This window comes from Spinacia oleracea, chromosome 3 (assembly GCF_020520425.1).
Source record: "Spinacia oleracea cultivar Varoflay chromosome 3, BTI_SOV_V1, whole genome shotgun sequence".
In the NCBI taxonomy this organism is placed as follows: domain Eukaryota; kingdom Viridiplantae; phylum Streptophyta; class Magnoliopsida; order Caryophyllales; family Amaranthaceae; genus Spinacia; species Spinacia oleracea.
This window is the reverse complement of record NC_079489.1, coordinates 44,263,541-44,281,177: the sequence shown is the minus strand read 5'-3', so window position 1 is coordinate 44,281,177 and position 17,637 is coordinate 44,263,541. Positions and strand designations below refer to the sequence as shown.

The window sequence follows — 17,637 nt, the reverse complement described above, 5'->3', positions numbered from 1 at the left end:
ATGGATTTTGTGTACTTGTTTGTATTTAAAGTGGAATACACGTATTCTGGATTTCTGGTAGTGTATACTTGTATTTAGATTTTTTTTTTAACAATTAAAATATTAAATGATGCCATGTCAGCATTTTCCGGTTACAAATTGACCGGAAAATGTAGTTGGGGCCTGATTTCACATTTGATTAAACTAAAGGGGTTAATTTGTTACATTGTAAAGTTAAAGGGGTTAATTACACTTTCTAGGAAAGTTAAGGGGGTGATTGACTACATTTGCCATGAAATCAGTAACAAAGTAGAAAAGTCCGATAATCAATTTGTCAATCTTATTAAAGCAAAGTAGAAAACCTTTATCATGTAATTCAATCACTTATAATATAAACATTAATGTACTACATACATCAAGCAGGAAACCCTAATACAATTAACCAATTTCACTATAGTACAAATTTCTACCTTTTCAATATATTAACAAAATTAATTAACACACTGCAGACTGCCTACAGTCCTACAAACCAAAAACACAACAACAACAAAGGGAAATAAAAACCACCCTTCATTCCCATTACATATATATATGTCCTATCAATTGTCAAAGAAATCCTTCATATTCACAAAGGAAGACCTTAAGAAACGAGCGTTAGAAGCCGTCGGATGGAACAAGACAACCTATTACAAGAAATCTGAGCTCGGCGTTCTCCCTTGATTGCTTTGGCATCAACACGTAGCATCACACTTCTTTACAAGATGCTCCCTTCTGCCAAAAAATATCACCTCTAAAGAATTGAAGATCCAATTTCACCAAAAGTACCAACTTCTCCAAGCCATACATAAAAATACATAATGAGCTATTGTCTATAGCATTCCTCTAACCTGAAACAAATGGAAGGACAAACATTTTTGGAATGGTGTTATAAATCATTTGGAGGGAACATAAAAAACATTATCAAGCATCTAAAATAACAATTACAAGTCATAAATAATTTTGATACACCAACTTTATTAAATCAGTTCAACTTAAACTCATTCAAGAAACAACATAATCGTCATCGTACGAAATTGAGTTTTTTGTTTCCTACTTGATAGAGGAAAAAAGGATATGAAAGTATTGAGACATGAAGCTAAGCAATACCCTTCTGGGCTACGGGCACCGTTGCTGGTGCTTGCCCAATGATCATGGAAGTAGATGGGGCGCTAGCTCTTGGTGGACCTTTGGGACCACCTCAGCTTATTTTTTTAGGGTGAAGAGAGAGCCATGGTGCGCGATGATGTGGATGGATGTGATGCCTCCCCCCCCACAAAAGAAAAAAAAAAGACCCAACCAAAGACATTAGCCATCCACAAGGGAATTGCTAAAAAGGGCCAATTTTCTTGGTGGTGGTTGAAATGTTTTTCAATTTTCTTTTTCTTATTATTGATTCCTCAAGAAAGGGAGTTTGAATACCTGAACCCGGGGTGTGGGAAGAGTCATTAAAACTAGATTTCGGGTGTCTCTAAACTAGGAAAATGAGCAAGGGAATTGCTAAAAAGGGCCAATTGAACATTAACAAAGGAATATGTGATTATAGTTCTCTTTCCTTTCTTGATTTATGTGAGCCAAAGGCACCCTAAATTCATGATCAACACCAACTTTAAGCAAAAATTCCTATTATCTGGTTCTGCTCTCAACTATTTAACTCCTTACCATAAGGTATTACTAGTACATGACATCACTTTAAAAAACAGCATAAAACATAATGGACAGATTAACGGTGTAATTAAAATGTTAAAAATGGCATGACAAGCGTACTTAATATTCCTGGTATGATGATGTTTGCCAACAGAATACTTGTAGATAAGAAGAAACTCACCTATATAGGTATTGCTAGTCTAACTCTGACGTATGCGTGGATATACGTGGAGGCCGAATCATACAAAAGCACCCCGTGATGAAATATTATATCATATCAGTCAACGCCTGTGGCCGAGGCTTCGCCTTCACAATTGTCTCATCGCAGTGCTTAATCCATTCTGATAATCTCCATGGTTTTTGCCATTTCCATTTGAACTGTAATATCCACTGGTGATGACTCCTCTTCCATCTCCATAGCTTACTAGCTTGTCCGGCAACTGCTAATTTCTTCATTGACAAATGTCCAAGTGGCACCATCTGTACACAACAAGAAATCCTTTTTCATCAAGAGAACAGGTATGCAAAAAGCGCTCACATAAAATACTAACTAAGAAACAGAAAACCAACCTTTTTGGGATCAATATATGCTGCTGATTCTCTGACTTGTCCATTGGCAATACCGGGAGTATATTTCAGCTGCTTTTGGACTGGTACAACTGTTGGAGACAATGCGCCGTTCACATCCTCAACTGAGTGTTTCAGTGATCCAGGTGAATTATTCTGCTCAGTGACAATAAAAAATAGATCAGACTTCCAAAAGATGAAAAACAGGAGCTAACAAGTGGTCAACAATTAATAACCAGAAAACCACACCACCACTCAAGGATCCAAAACTGACATTGTAATTCCAAATAACTAAATTACATTGAAATTGCTTAAGCCTTTTTACGTTCTTCACTGGGATCCAAGTGATTTATTAAATATCTCTATCAGTCTTTCAAATGAATGTGCCAGAACATGCATCTTATACAAAAATCTACCAAACTTAACATAAAATACAAGTTCATCTTACCGATGCAGCAGTGGCGAGAGCAACAGCAACTGCTTGCTCTCTCAATTTGAGCTCCTTCTCCACCTCCTTTCTCCGTGTTTCACTCTGCCTCAAAAGACCAACTAGTTCTTTCAGCTGGTCCTTCATTTCCTTCATTTCAGTTTCGTTGTCATATAGCTGACATCTGTGAAGAACAAAGCTGTATGAGTTCCAACGCAGCACATAATCTTCAGCAAGAAAACTGCTAATGTCCATGCATTCCACTCTAAAACCAACTTTAAAGCTTCGTCCGAGATTAAAGTTAATATAACATGCATTAGAAACGTTTCAAAGTTACCACCAATACTAATCAGACAACACTACGTAGCATAACTTTTTGGCTCTGAAACTTCTAAATTTTCTTTTAAACCTTGAATATCATCTAATCATGATAATACCAATCTGAATCCAATTACTTTATTTCCATCAGAAAGGATACTTGATGGCACAAAAGAAAAGTAGAAATGCTGAATCAATGTTACCCAGAAAAAAGTTGCAAATAAAGTGACTGTAATCGACATGGACTGGGTTGATAGCAACAATGGCTGTTGACTGTTGAGAGTAGTTATGAATTTAAGTGATTTCAAGTACATTTTGCACATGTGACAGATGTACTGGGTTTGAAAAAAGAAAATACCAATACAAATCAATTTTCAAAACAATCAATAATGAAACGCACCTCGTATCTGCCAGGGAATTGAACATATATTGTAGCAAACCCTTGGCATCTCCCATTGAGCGCAACTGATTCCAGCGGCCACGATTACTAAACCCACGTTCCCTCTCTTCTGCTTCTGAAAGTTGTGAAGCCATGGCCACAAGTGAATTTGATGATATGCTCAGCATATTTTCCAGAGATGCGATTCTCGCCATCCTTGCATTTGGTGACAGGGAAGATAACCTAAATATATGATCACGATCAAATATTGCATTAACCAAAAATGCAACAGAATCAAACACCTTTCAAGACTGTCAAACAAGTCCTTATTGTTTTGCAGTAACAAAAACAAAATTTACATCAATTGCACCTTGAGAGCCCATTCTTTCCTTTAGGAGTGCTTAATCCCTTTGAAGAAAGCTCTTGAAGTTGCTTCAACACAGACAACTCTTCAGCAAGTGCAGTACGTCTGGAGAAGGTAGAACCATAATTAAATTTTTATTGTGAATCATTTCATGCACGCAGACTTATGCAGGTATCAAATTAAAGAAGATACATACACTTGAGTTTGTTTCTCATATTCAGAACGCACTTCATGGACGTTTACCATGACTTCTAGCTCGTGATCAAGCCAACGCTGCATAGTTTTCTCGTTGTTCTAAGATGCAACAGTCCCCGTTAACAAAACAAATCTAGAGAAATATAGTTAAGATTTGAGTACATATAGAATGTAGGTAAGGGTAACTACCTGTCCATTCGTTCCAATGCCATTAGCAACAACTGGAAATTACAGAGATCAGATAAGAAACCAAGCACAAGTAGCAGCACAAACGAACTTCAGAGTACTACATTCCAAATACTAAATCCAATATTTACTAGTACAAAAAAATATGAAATGAGCCTGATTTTGATTTTTATTTTGAGGGGAATGAACAGAGTAAAGCTTCAAAAACTTTCTCATACTGGGATTTATAATTTCTTATAAAATTCAGATACCATCGGTCAGATATTTGTGGCATCTAGGATACTAGAATAAAACAATTCCCAGCATCATGGGTAACTTTTATTAATTTTCTGCATTGAGTCCTTTAAGGAATTGAGGGCACTTGAATGTAAGATAAAAATAATAAAACAAAGGCTGCCTATATAACAAACGTTAGGGCCTTAGTCCCATATAATACAAGTTTACTAAAGATACCTGAGTTATCACGAGCTGAATATTTACGAGCTTCAAGCAACTCCTTTAATCTCTTGGTGGCCATAGCAGCCTCTTCTGTTTTTCTTTGGAGAACCTGAGAAGAAAAGATAGAGCTTACATCATCTTACTGGAAGGTGGAAGGTGGTTACAAAACTCACAATCATTAACAGGTTCATGAATTTCATGAGCACAACTCGCAAACTTATGAGCTAAATAGGTATGAGTGTTTATAGAAACTGTCAGTAGTGGCTGAATACCATTTCTTTTCAAGAGGGGCAATATCAGCACGTCAGTTATGAAAAAGTAAACAAAACAAAGTCTTTTACACCATAAAACTAAATGAAAGTGGAATGTCTCAGAAAGACATTCAATATTTTAACTCGCACTCAGCTTTCCAAAAAAACATTTCTTAGTAAAGAGAACAGCCTAAGCAAAATATTCTTTTGTCAGATCAGAAAAATCCGATGCCAACCAAAGCTCACTAAAGTAGGAGTTGATGGCTACAAGAGAATCAACAGACATAACGAGTAAATACTATGATTGGCACTATCCTAATCTGTTTCTATTAGCTCAAAACATTGCACCCTACCAAATAAGATATCGACCATTAGGCTACTCACTGATATTGGTAATGATTATAGCATTAACAAGGAAAAATATTTGACATGTAAGCTTGAAACATGCAATCAGCATCCCTCAAATATTTTTAGCAAATGGATGAAAGAGCGTGAATACAATCATGGACCAAACTCCATGACCAGGCTTGATTTCTGTGGCAGTACCTTTCATTCCAAATGAGCGTGAAGACAGACGAATTGAATTGGGAAAAACGATGCTTACCTGTTTCTGACGTTGATTTAGAGCTTGTAGCTTATGCCTCTCATATTCATTCCTCCTACCCTCCTTACGTAGCTGCTTTGAGAAAGTATAATTAATGAGCAGATTAAAACATTTATAGTAATTGTTTAAAGCCATTCTGGTAGAAATAAAAGAAAGAGATTAAAAAGCTAGAAAAATGAAGAAGAAAAAGGAGACGGAGGTGAAAGAAGAAAGAGCAAAGTGCACAACACCTGTAAAAGTTCTTTTTCTCGAGAAGCTTTCCATAATCGAAATTGTTCTGCCTCTTGCTTAATTTTATGTTGCAATTGAACCTATATTTAGAGGGAAAGTCAGTAGAAAGTAAAACTGGTGTTTGGGCATACAGAAGGTGATAGAAATTCAACCTTCTGCGCCTTTATGTATTGTATTTCCTCTTGCAAACGCTTTGCTGCTTCTTCACTTTTTTGTTTTTGTTTCAACAGTTGAACTTGATTCTCTTGTTTCTTTTTCATATCAGAAATCTGCAGATGTGCATTGAAGAGACGATTAGGAAACAACTTAAAGAAATGATTACTTTTCCGTGTGGAACAATATAGAAGCTGATGCATATTAAATCCTTGTACCTGTGCCTCAAGTGCCTTCAATTTTTGAGAATGAACATCTTGCAATTTCTGCGTTTGACCATCAGAAGAAGCAGCAAGGTTTTCAATCTCAGCCGAAAGCCGGTCTCGCTCTTGCTGCAGCCATTGTAAATAACCAAAGTGAGCAGCACGAAAACCATGCATTAGCTTTCTTTCAGACTGGGATAAAAGTATATAGTCTAAAATCAAATTGAACCTGGACAGCTCTTTTCTCATCCTCAAGTTCCATTAACTTCTTTCCAAAATGCTGTTTAAGAGTCTCAGTATCTGCTTCTCCAAAAAGCTTCATTTCAGACTGCAAAGAATATAAATTCACTTGATAATTCAGCACCTATAACCTTATACCTGAAACAGTTCTACAATGGGAGTATTACATTTGAAGCATAACATAAACTATTTGTTTGATGGCAATGATCGAACAATATATAAGACAAGGGTATATGAATAATAGGAACTTGAAAAATTAGTGCTTCTGTAGTTCTGCGTTTCCAACAGTTACGGAATCAGTTGATTACAAGAAGCTAACATGGTGAACATTGAAGAGTACATAGTTAGAGAGTATATAGTTAAGAATTAAATCCATGCATATACTACATGCAGTGTCAGACAAAAATAAGTCAGAGAATATCCATTCTGGCATCGACTACACAAGTTCCTGATTCTTTTTTGGGACTGTCTACTCTTAATATATATATTTTCACATTCTCCCTAATTGACAATATTTTCCAATTACGTCTATGTTTGGGCGTTTCCTCATTAAATTATCAACAATTGGTATATATAGAGCCCTAACAATCATAGGGAAAACAGTAAAATTTTGTCCAGTGTTGTTCTACGGCAGTTTCTAGATACACTGTGGAGCCTTGATACCAAAGACAATAGATATAACACAGATTTTTCAACACATAAATATTTAAGAATGAATCAGTTTTGGGGTTGCACCGATTGAGTTTAAGATGATGGAAAATCGTTTAAGATGGTTTGGACATGTAAGCAGAAGATCAAGTGATGTCCCGGTTAGGAGGATGGAAGGGTGGCAAAGTGATAGAATTGCAAGGGGTAGGGGAAGACCTAAGAAAACTTGGAGTAAGGTGATTGAGCACGATATGAACTTTCTTGGGATTGAGGAAAATATGGCGTTGGATAGGACAGAGTGGAGGGAGAGAATATACATTGATGACTTCATTTGACTTATACAATTTCCATGTTTCTGTTTCTTTCTTCTTTTTTTTTCTTTTTTTTCTTTTTTTCCTTTTTTAAAAAAAAAATTTTACATGCTATTTTGAAATGTACTTATTTTACTTATTCATTTATTTTAAACTTTACTTATTTTTCATTATCTCGTACAATATTTCTTCTATAATATATATATATATATATATATATATATATATATATATATATATATATATATTCATTTTTCTCTTATCTTTCTTTTTTTAATTCCACTTTATCTTCCTTGTTTTTTCTTTTTTACTCCCTGCTCCTTTCTGGTTAGATCGGTGACAATGACGATCTCCTACGATGATTCATGTTAGCCGACCCCAAATCATTTTGGGACTAAGGCTTTGTTATTGTTGTTGTTGATCAGTTTTGGGAATTGAATGAAGTGTAAGAGACAAATCTAGAAATACTGAGGTATAAGTTTGCAGTCTACTTTTTCCAATTAAATGACTAGTTGCTAAAAGCTGCAGTGTGCTAATTGTTTCTGTTTCAAATTCTCAAAGAGAAAATACTACTGCAGCAATTGGGTAAAATACAGAACAGTGGGGAAGTAATATGTCATGCAATCTCAAATGAAGCGTCCAATCATTTTTAATGTAGTTGTTTTGATTCAAACATGATTGAAGTCAATTCGCTCAATAATCCAACACCATATCATACACTAAAAGGGATATAGGCACAGAAGGAGTGGGAGGATGAAATTCCCATATGATGTTAGAAATAAATGAAAAATATTTCTCCCAGCCAATAATTTAAGCTTGCAAAATAAATTACATTTATACTCCCTCCGTTCTTGAATGTTAGTCATCTTTCCGTATCAAGTTGTTTTTTTTTGTAGTCCATTTTGGAATCTTTCCTTATTTGTCTAACATTTATTTTCATTATACCCTTATGAATATCCAAATGACCCACTTCTTTACTCCCAAATAAACTTTTATCCTCGTTAAACCCCTTAATTATTTCTCTCTCCTATCCACATGGGTTAGATTCTATTGAGATTCATATGACAAGTTTACGTATATTAGATTGCTGTAGATTCCAAAAGGAATTGAGGGAGTATATTAAATCTGGGAGGCGACATCTACGATTTATACAAAATCATATCAGATTAATAAAAAAATCGTACAAAATCAAAATTGTACAACACAAAGGATTTATCATGAAAAAAGCATACCTCTTTTTGCTGGAGACGTTTATTCAACTCACTTAATTCTTTGTCCATAGTATTCTGAAGAACCTTATGCTCCCATTCCTTCGCAGTTTCTTCGTCTATATCTTTGGAATCACCTGTGAAACTCACCGTTACATCTTACGTTACCTCAATGAACTTCATTCAGGAACAGAATAGAGACTAAATCACCAACCAAATGCACATTGATTGACTAATCTTGAAATTAAGAAGATATCAGCCCAATTGTTTTCAAGCTCATTGGAAACCAAAGAGCAATTCTTGTGGCAATTCAAATCATTAAACCACAACCAAGTTTCTGAAATTAAGACCAGAAAAAAAAGCCATACCCATAACGATCTCACCCATTGTAAAACCAGATGAGTCCATACTTTGGCGTCTTTTATGCCCCTCGCTCTTGACTGAACAGATTTCTCCATCCTGACAGTAATACGCCCAGCTTATCAGTACAACACCATACTAAAAAGGAAAACACGGCTGCTTTTTAGAAAAATTTACTTCGTATATCATCATTATCATTACCCCATTGCCTGAAAAAGGCTCCCGCAAGAAGCGGGGTAAGGGGGGTCGGGTGTACGCAACCTTACCCCTGCAATTGCAGAGAGGTTGTTTCCAATTGACCCAAAAGCGATAACGGGACGACAACGGGATAAATTGCTAAAAATCAATGTATTAACAATTCCACGCACAAGGACCAATGCCATGGAAGGATTTCAGAATTCAGACAACTAAATTGGAATCCAATGACCTACCTGACCCAAAGTATCACCCTGATCACCAACATTATACCCACTGCGGTATTTACTAAGTTCTCGACGGAGACCCTCATTAGTTGATTCAAGCCAAGAAATCCTCTCCTTCATGGCCTACAAGTTTATGTCGTTTAATGTCATTTAATAGACAAGAATCATGCAGCCAAGCAGAGGAATCCTAAAGAACTTCACAATTACAATACCTGTACATCATCTAGAGATGCTCCTCCGCCTCGTGCACAAAGTTCTGCTTGTAAATACTCAAGCTGCTGTCGCATTTTGATCATCTCATTGGATATCGGATCTCTATTGATCTATTCCAAACAATATGTAAAACTTTGACATAAGGTGTACTCCTATTGGACCATAAAGCTAAAACATCATACAATATGAAAAGCGCGGGAGAAAATGGAGAAAAGGAAATCGTGTATCCTTTAGAAGGGGTACATTATTCTTACCACTGGCTTATTTTGAATATTACGGGCACGGTTTGCATACTTGAGTGTGTTAAGCGTTTCTTCAGCATTGATATCAGCTGGACTGATGCAAGCTGGAAAACAGATATCAGACATAAATGGCACTGGAATTGGGCTTGGAAGAATACATTTAAACAACAGAATGGGTACAAGGAAAAGCTAAAGAATAAAAGGTGTCACAAGTTCTCATAATTTTCATGTCGATGCTGTACACCAGGGAGTATTTTCTGAGTCAACTAATACGTCCTACAAATTACCTAATGATGTTTTCTGTAGGAGGTTAGAAAACAATAGTTCTTTAAGTGGTTGATGAAAAATGCCACAGAGATATCAAGTCGTGATTCATGAATGCCAACAAGTAAATACGGCGTAAAAGTAGCACCTGAAGCTGAACAGCTTGCAATGGAAAATAAGTCACTAGTGAAATACATCACAGTACATTACAACAATGGGCTAAGTATCCAACCTACGAAAGAAACACAATCCTTTAACTTAACCAAATAACCTTCAAACAACTGCCAAATCCCTAAGATGCGTGTACCAGCGTTCTGGTTGGTACCAAAACTTTAGAAACACAAAAAGCTAAGGTATGAAAGGCCATGTGAAAATCTATATGGTGGAACTCAAGTTGAGAGTTGACGTTAACTAGTATCAACAAGATATTATACGACAAATATCAAGTATAAGCTTTCAGTTCAGAATCAACACAGAATAGCATAGAAAAACAAATGCAGAGAATTTAACAAGACAACAAAATTTCTCATTTATCAAGATTAATTTGGAGAAACAAATAATTACCAATCATAACGGTCCTGCTGTTTCCACCAAGTGAATCCTGAAGGTAAACATGACATTAGATGTGCTGCAAAATATAGTTGCAATATATGCAGAAAATAAAGCTGTTCGCTACTCGTGTGTGAATGATCGTCTAAGAACAACATTCCTAGCACACAGACAGTAATCGGCTAACACGAGTTGAATAATGTCCCAACCATGGGATAACAACACCGGAAAATATTATTAAACTCAAGTAACAACAAATGGCAACGGTCTTTAGAGCATAATTTCAACTTCAAAGATGTGGAATATTGAGAGTAATCTAAACCAAATTTTCAACTCCACACAGAACAAGACTTAATGTCCTACACTCCTACACCAAATGAGATGGCTGGTCAAACAAATCCAGATTACTGATTACTATAACCCTCACTCGTGTAATGCTTAGACATCATTTAGCCAGTTTATAAACAAATGCAAGTTAAGCAAGCAGTCTGTTGTTTTTAATGTCTAAAGTCAATGTTGGATTATGAAATCAGAACACGACAACCTGAATTTCTTTCCTGTATGGATCAAGAGTAATAGAAGGTGTACAAAAGTCACAATCGACGAGTGCTTTCCAGCAACATCAATCTTCTCTTACTTAGAACATACCAATTTGAGCACATAACATCAAGATTCCCACTCATTAAATTAACTGATAACAAAATATTCAAACCGATATTCACATATACTAATGGAACCCAACAACTAATGACAAAAGTTAAGTCAAACCTGCAATAATCGAGTTAATTTACTGTCTCGGTAGGGAACATGTAGACCTTCTTTCCTCTTTTTTTCATCACCAAGAGCGCTGATGACATTTCCAAGGGCAAGAAGACCCTTATTAATATGAACTCCTGTTCAAAAGAAGCATTGGCTAATATCCTCATGCTTTAAACAGAAGGGAAATAAGTGATGCAGTAATTGAATAAGATGATAACCAACCTTCTTTAAAACGAATTCCATCAGAACCTGTTCTTTTTGCACGCTCAGACCCAGCCAGATCTACTAAGTGTAATTTTGCTGACAGGTATTCTTCGTTCATGCTCTCATTGACATTGCCATTTTCAGGATTATCATGGCTTAGCTTGCGCATTTGCTCTAGTGTTATGGTGAAGATCGCATGTGAACGACTACACGCAAAAATATGTTAAGATTTAAGGAAGTGAGATTAATATGGTCAACTTTTCTGCACATAGGTAACACCCTTAACTCCTAGTTTATGAGATATATAAATATGCAAGCATTTTATACACATAAGCAAGATAGAAAAACATTGGTTTTGGCGGTTTGAATGTACTTGAAGCTTAACGGACACTCGTTAGACAAACATAATATTCGTTATTTACCCCCTACTCACGGAAAGAAACGTACACCAAAGCCAACCATGACCAAAAAAAAAATTACTTTAGCAATGGATACAGACCACATACCACAGCACTAAGTAATCAGTTAACGAGAGGTTAGACCCTAGGTAGTAGGAAATTACATTTATATGCTACTGCTTCACCAAAATACGAAGCAAAGACAGCTTAGTGACACCTTTGATTAGCCAATTGCAATCTAAACTGACTTTTTTTTCCCAACAGTTACCATATCAGCGTTCGTAATATTTATATTGCTTACCCCAGAAGAAGAAAAAAATGATATACAGCATGGTGTCGGTCCACAAAATCCGGAAAATTTATTGCACAATTAATAAAGAAGTCAATATAGTATCTTTTCTCTCTCTATTTTTCCTTGTACCACTTAATTGGTTGACTAGTCCTTATGAACCTATTTCTTACTGAGATTTATGCAGAAAGCTGTGTGGTGTATGATTGCCCTGAAAGAAACTAGTGAAGAAATAAAAATTACTCTGATAATGACTCTATACCCACCTAGATTGGTTGTTCATGTTTGTACTCCCGGTAGCCCGACAAAGTGATCCTTGTTCAAGGCATGTAGCCATTTCTTTCAAAGATCTGACCTCTACTTCGGTAGAACCCGCTAGTGTTATAACACCATTAGAAGATTCACGGATCTGTATTGGTGGTTTTCCAGGTAAATTTACTTTCCCAGTGTTCGCAGTTTCTGATTTTGCCGATAGGGAAGAATCCAGCAAATCTCGCACTTCCTCTTTATGAATCTGCAGAAATGGCAAACTCTAGTTATATATACACCTTACCATTGTGGGTTAGGAAACCACTCCAAAAAAAATTGAGACACTTATAAAAGGACAAATATGCATTTATATTCAGTCAGCTATGAGCTATCATGCAACAATCATCAAATGCAAGAAAAGCCCTGGGAAATTGTTCAGTTTGATCAAAAAAACTCCAATACAACAGAAAACCACTCACAAACTGATCGGTTTGATTAATAAGAGGTCATAGGGGGGAATACCCATAAACAAAAAAAAATGCACGGTCTATAGTATTGGCTTTAGTAGCAAGGTTGAAATTGAGAAAGATGGTGCAAAAGCCTAAACTTCAGGTATGCAATCTTCTTAGGATGCATTTGCAAAAGCACAATTGGCAGTAAGAACACAAAAGTAGCGGCTACCTGAACAACAGGTAACAATAAACTAAGGGTGCTTTAACATCAACACTTATAATTTGGAAATAATGGTTACAAATAAATTAAGACAAATGTTCTGTCTGGTTGCCTGCCTTCAAGAAATGGGAGAAAAAGGAGAAAGGGAAAAAGGAAAAAAAAAGGAACACAGAGAGAGGGTACTACAGGAGATCTAAACAGATAGACCAGAAAGTACAGATCATGGTTCAAAAAATCACAACTCTTTTAGAGCCTTACCTTGGGAGTTTGTTTCTGTATATTAGATTGATTTACTTAAACGAGCATGTAAGAAAAAAAAGATTCTAATAGAAGGACGCACCTCGATAAAAGAAACATGCAACTGAAATTCAGTTTCATTCTTCAACTTTTCAATTTTGCTGAATAATGCATCCATAACTTGAGGAATTATTCCAGAATGTCCGCCTTCCCTAAATGCTGTACCCATTGTGTAGGTTTTCCCTGACCCTGTCTGCAACATGATGGAAACATCACTTATTTTGTGCATTGACAATAAAAATTGATACTACCGTCATGTATAGCTTCAATACACCCACACATTGGAGCAAAGCTTACCTGACCATAAGCAAGGACCGTTGCATTATATCCCTGGAATAAACCATCAACAAGTGGAGCGGCACATTCTTCAAACATAGAAGAAGATGGAGAAGCAGAGCTCCCATAGACATGATCAAATGTAAAGGAATGTGTCCCAATTACCACCTGGGAATAAATATAAGAACATTACCAACAACAATAAAACATTTTTTCATCAGAATAAAAATACTAAAGAACTAAGGCCTCATACTAGAACTAGAGTATCCTACAGAGATTCCGTGGATGCCCACATGTGAGATCTAACTGGATAAAATGATCATTTTGTAACCACTGGGTTACTCCTACCACAACCAATAAGTTCTCCTCTGTCTCCTCCTTCATTGCAGCCTAGGCCCTTCTTCAAATTTGTATATTGTCTAGCTCACAATTTTACATGGATATTCTTTCTAAATTACCTCTCAAATAATTGCTAGTGCCAAAGATCATGTTTCCAACATAGGGATGGAAGTAGGGTTTTTCATCATGCTTTTCACATAACTCAAAATGTTAAAGAAAACTAGCTAGATTGCATGCATGCATTGATGTAACCTTAAATATATTGATTTTTGTGGTTTAATATTCAATACTATTATCTTCAATTTCATTTTAGGGACATATCATATGATATACTCAACCCCCGTTGAGAATAATTGAGTTGCCATATAATGCCTTTTAATTCATATTAGTAATCCCTTCAATGATCTAAATGAAAGAAAAGAGAACTTAAGGAATCATATGTCCTCCACTCTTCACATTTTCAAAAAGAGAATTTTTACGGTGTACCGTTGTACTTCAAAGAATGCATTGTGTACCCCTATATTTGGAAAACCACGTTATGTGGCTCTAGTATTTGCAAAAAGTAGCCAAATACCCTTATGACACACATACACACAAACACACAAAAATAACGTAAGCCCCGTTACTAAAAACCCTATAATTCTTGTTTAACCTTACAAAGGCTCCGTTCTATTCGACTTATTTTGTGTAAACTTATATTATCAGAACTTAACTGAACTTAACTTATCTTAACTTATTTATCTGGAAAAAAAAAAAAAATTGTCTGAAATAAACTTATTTGTGTGTAAAATTGACTAAAAAAAACTTATTTTGTCTTAAATAAGTCGAACAGAACAGGGCCAAAGTTACAATTAGGCATTCTTGGATCTACTCACTCATCAGTTGAGCGCAATACTCTACCCATTACTGATGTTTCTCCGAACGACAAAAACAGTCACAACATCAACAACGAAAAGAGGATACGACATAATGAGAAAGAGGAGGTGGTAAAGTAATTTGATGGGTGAATTGTCGATGGGTAATTGGTGAGTTCCCTTGGTAAGTTGCTGAGAATCTTGTGAGAATTGAGGGGAAAAAAATGGATTTGATAAGAGAAAACAATAGATTTGTTCACTCTTGGTTAACGGTCCTAACGTTCATTCATCAAGGGTATTTGGCATTGTATTTGCAACCTTTGGGGTACCTGGTGCATTCTTTCAATAAAAATTCCCTCTCAAAAAATGTAAGCAAACTGGTATTGATCAGAGGAGTAACTGATTATCGTAATTTTCTTTTAAAACACTCTAAATTCCTAAATGATGAAGCTCTTCTTTGGCAGCTTACAACTCCGTCCCCAGATCAAAAGGTGGTTAATAGCTGCCTACAGCAAAGCTGCAGTCTGAAACGAAGGGATCACCTTACAGTAAGAGTACAGAAAAAAGAAAGAAAAGGTATGCTTTCGCCGATCCAAATGAAGAAGTCATAGAGTTGGACCAAGATGGTAAAATAGGTGTACAAGAAGGGAAACTTTTGTTAGCTGGGTGTGGGGAAAGACGAAAAAATAAATGCAAGGGTGTTGAAAGATGAAGAATTAATTGCAGGGTAAACATTTGTTAGAGAAACATTTCGTGAACAAGAAATACTATCACAAAATGCAAGGGTAGATCTAGACGTGATTGGTGGGTGCCAAATCCTTTTATAAGTTTGCTGATTAAAATTTAAAGAATAAAAATGACAAAGCTGAACATTTAACATAGCAGTATGCCAGTATGCAAGCAAATATAGAGCTTAGGATACAGCAGGCTGGGTTTTAATCTAATGTTGAACAAATTTTTTCTCCACTCTTTTATTTAAGCCGAGGAAGAAGCAGGTTGTGACAGAACTTAGGATGCAGCAGGCGGGATGTAAGTAGTTGCTTGTTGCCCTTATTTTCTTGAGTATATTTATACCAACACTATGCTTCCATTGAGCGATAGTTGAGGCCTTGAGGGGTTTGCAGCCATATAAAGAAGGATAATACAGAAGGAACTATATCATAATCACCTTTAAATACGAGATAATCGAATGCAGTTCTAATAACTAGATATGCACAAACACAAAATCGACAATTTTTAAAGTAGATCAAAGAACAGTAGTTTGGAATAACAATATCGCCTACAAAAAACGAACAAGTCAAGAAATTCTACAGCGCCGGTTATCATTAAAGCTTTAACTTTTACAATGGCATTTGATTATGGCCACATGCAGACAACTAACATTCATATGCTTATGCTAAAATTCTGCATTACACTACATGATTGAAGCAATAACGGACTTCAATGCCAAATGATCGGATACAATTAACCATTAGAACTTCAATACCAAATTTAATTATCACATTTTGAACCCCAAAAAATGGATTAATAATTATAATAAATAAAAAAAAAACAGATGCTTTTATCAATTAGCAAATTAGCCAAAACAAACCCCAAACTAAATACTGTAAATAAAAGTTGTAAATGGGTTTTAGCGAGAGATGAATTTCTTTGTCAGGCCATTCAGTATACGCAATTCCGTCACTCCACCTCGGATTTAGCCGTCACACCACTAGTTCAAATTATACCATCAACACGAAATCCAGATGGAAATAGTAATAAAAAGAAAAATGACTCAATAAAATGCAAAAACACTGCCCTCAAAAAGGAATAATTCTGAGATCACTCAAATTACAGCTACCATTTATGAGATCTAGATCACACAAACCCAAACCCGAAATTCAGAATCCAAACAACATTAAATGGGAGCAAAACTAAAATCCATTACAAGATTTACAATTTTGACACCTTCCTTTTTTTTTGTTAGAGAGAGAAAAGGAAATGCACCTGAGGCTTGCCACGAGCAACCGTGACACAATCTTTACATCCTTGAAGCTTTTCATCACCGATCAATGGCCTAATATGAACAGCTACTTTTACACAACATTCTTCGCCTCCGCCACCGCCACCGCCTCCAGCTTCCATCATAGACAACCAAGGCCGGGTTATAGTGGAATCGATTCGCGGTAATTAATTGATTAATTGATTATGCTCAAGTTAAAGAGAAAAATGCAGCAAACAAATTAGAATGAGGGGTAATGAGGAAAACGATGCTGCAACTATAAGAAAATTGAGACAGCACAGTGAAAAGATGATTGGGAAAGATTGAAGGGGAATGGTAAGGAAAGGGAAAGGGAAAAAGGATGAATTTAGAGAAGATGAAAAATCAGTTGTTATTGTTGTTGTTGAGAGGAGTAAGTGCAAGGACAACTACCAGGGGCAGTACTATCACTTTCCTTGTGCTTCACTACTACTGCATTACTTTCTCTCTCCTCTGTTTTTGCTGCTGCTGCCCACACCCTAAATCTTACAGGAAGAAGAAGAAGAAGAGAGAGAAACAAAAAATAAAAGGGTATTTTGTTTTGGTGCTTTGGTGTTGTTTGCTTCCCTAGTGAATGGTCCAAATTAATTTAACTTTTTACTTCCTACCTCCTATCTTTTTCCTAGTTATTGTGCTCTAAGCATGTACATTGGAGTGGATTTTCAAGTAACTCTCCAAATAACTCTCCAATAAGAATTATCTCTTGGTCAACATTAGGGCTCTTGAGTAGCTCTTTATGGAGAGCTACTTCAAGGTAGCTCTTGCCCAAGAGTCCTTCATGAGTTGATTCTTGTTGAAAAGTAGGGAGTAACTTTGAAAATTGGATAGTAACTTTGGTTAAAACC

At 36.0% G+C, this 17,637-nt stretch overlaps 1 protein-coding gene across 1 annotated transcript; it reads right to left on the bottom strand.

Annotated features, from left to right (window-relative positions):
- Positions 1–297: 297 nt before the first annotated feature.
- On the bottom strand, positions 298–17,345 carry LOC110786730 (kinesin-like protein KIN-4A). Its single transcript, XM_021991304.2, has 26 exons — positions 16,759–17,345; positions 13,601–13,747; positions 13,347–13,496; positions 12,352–12,599; positions 11,417–11,604; positions 11,204–11,328; positions 10,451–10,487; positions 9,635–9,726; positions 9,380–9,490; positions 9,177–9,290; positions 8,754–8,844; positions 8,410–8,522; positions 6,208–6,306; positions 5,994–6,107; positions 5,775–5,891; positions 5,622–5,702; positions 5,392–5,463; positions 4,552–4,645; positions 4,102–4,133; positions 3,914–4,011; positions 3,724–3,822; positions 3,375–3,596; positions 2,678–2,840; positions 2,233–2,385; positions 1,844–2,142; positions 298–866 (listed from the first exon to the last, which is right to left on the bottom strand). The coding sequence occupies exons 1-25, from the start codon at positions 16,897–16,899 to the stop codon at positions 1,930–1,932; spliced, it is 3,114 nt and encodes a 1,037-aa protein (XP_021846996.1). The 5' UTR covers positions 16,900–17,345; the 3' UTR covers positions 298–866; positions 1,844–1,929.
- Between the last annotated feature and the right edge of the window lie 292 nt (positions 17,346–17,637).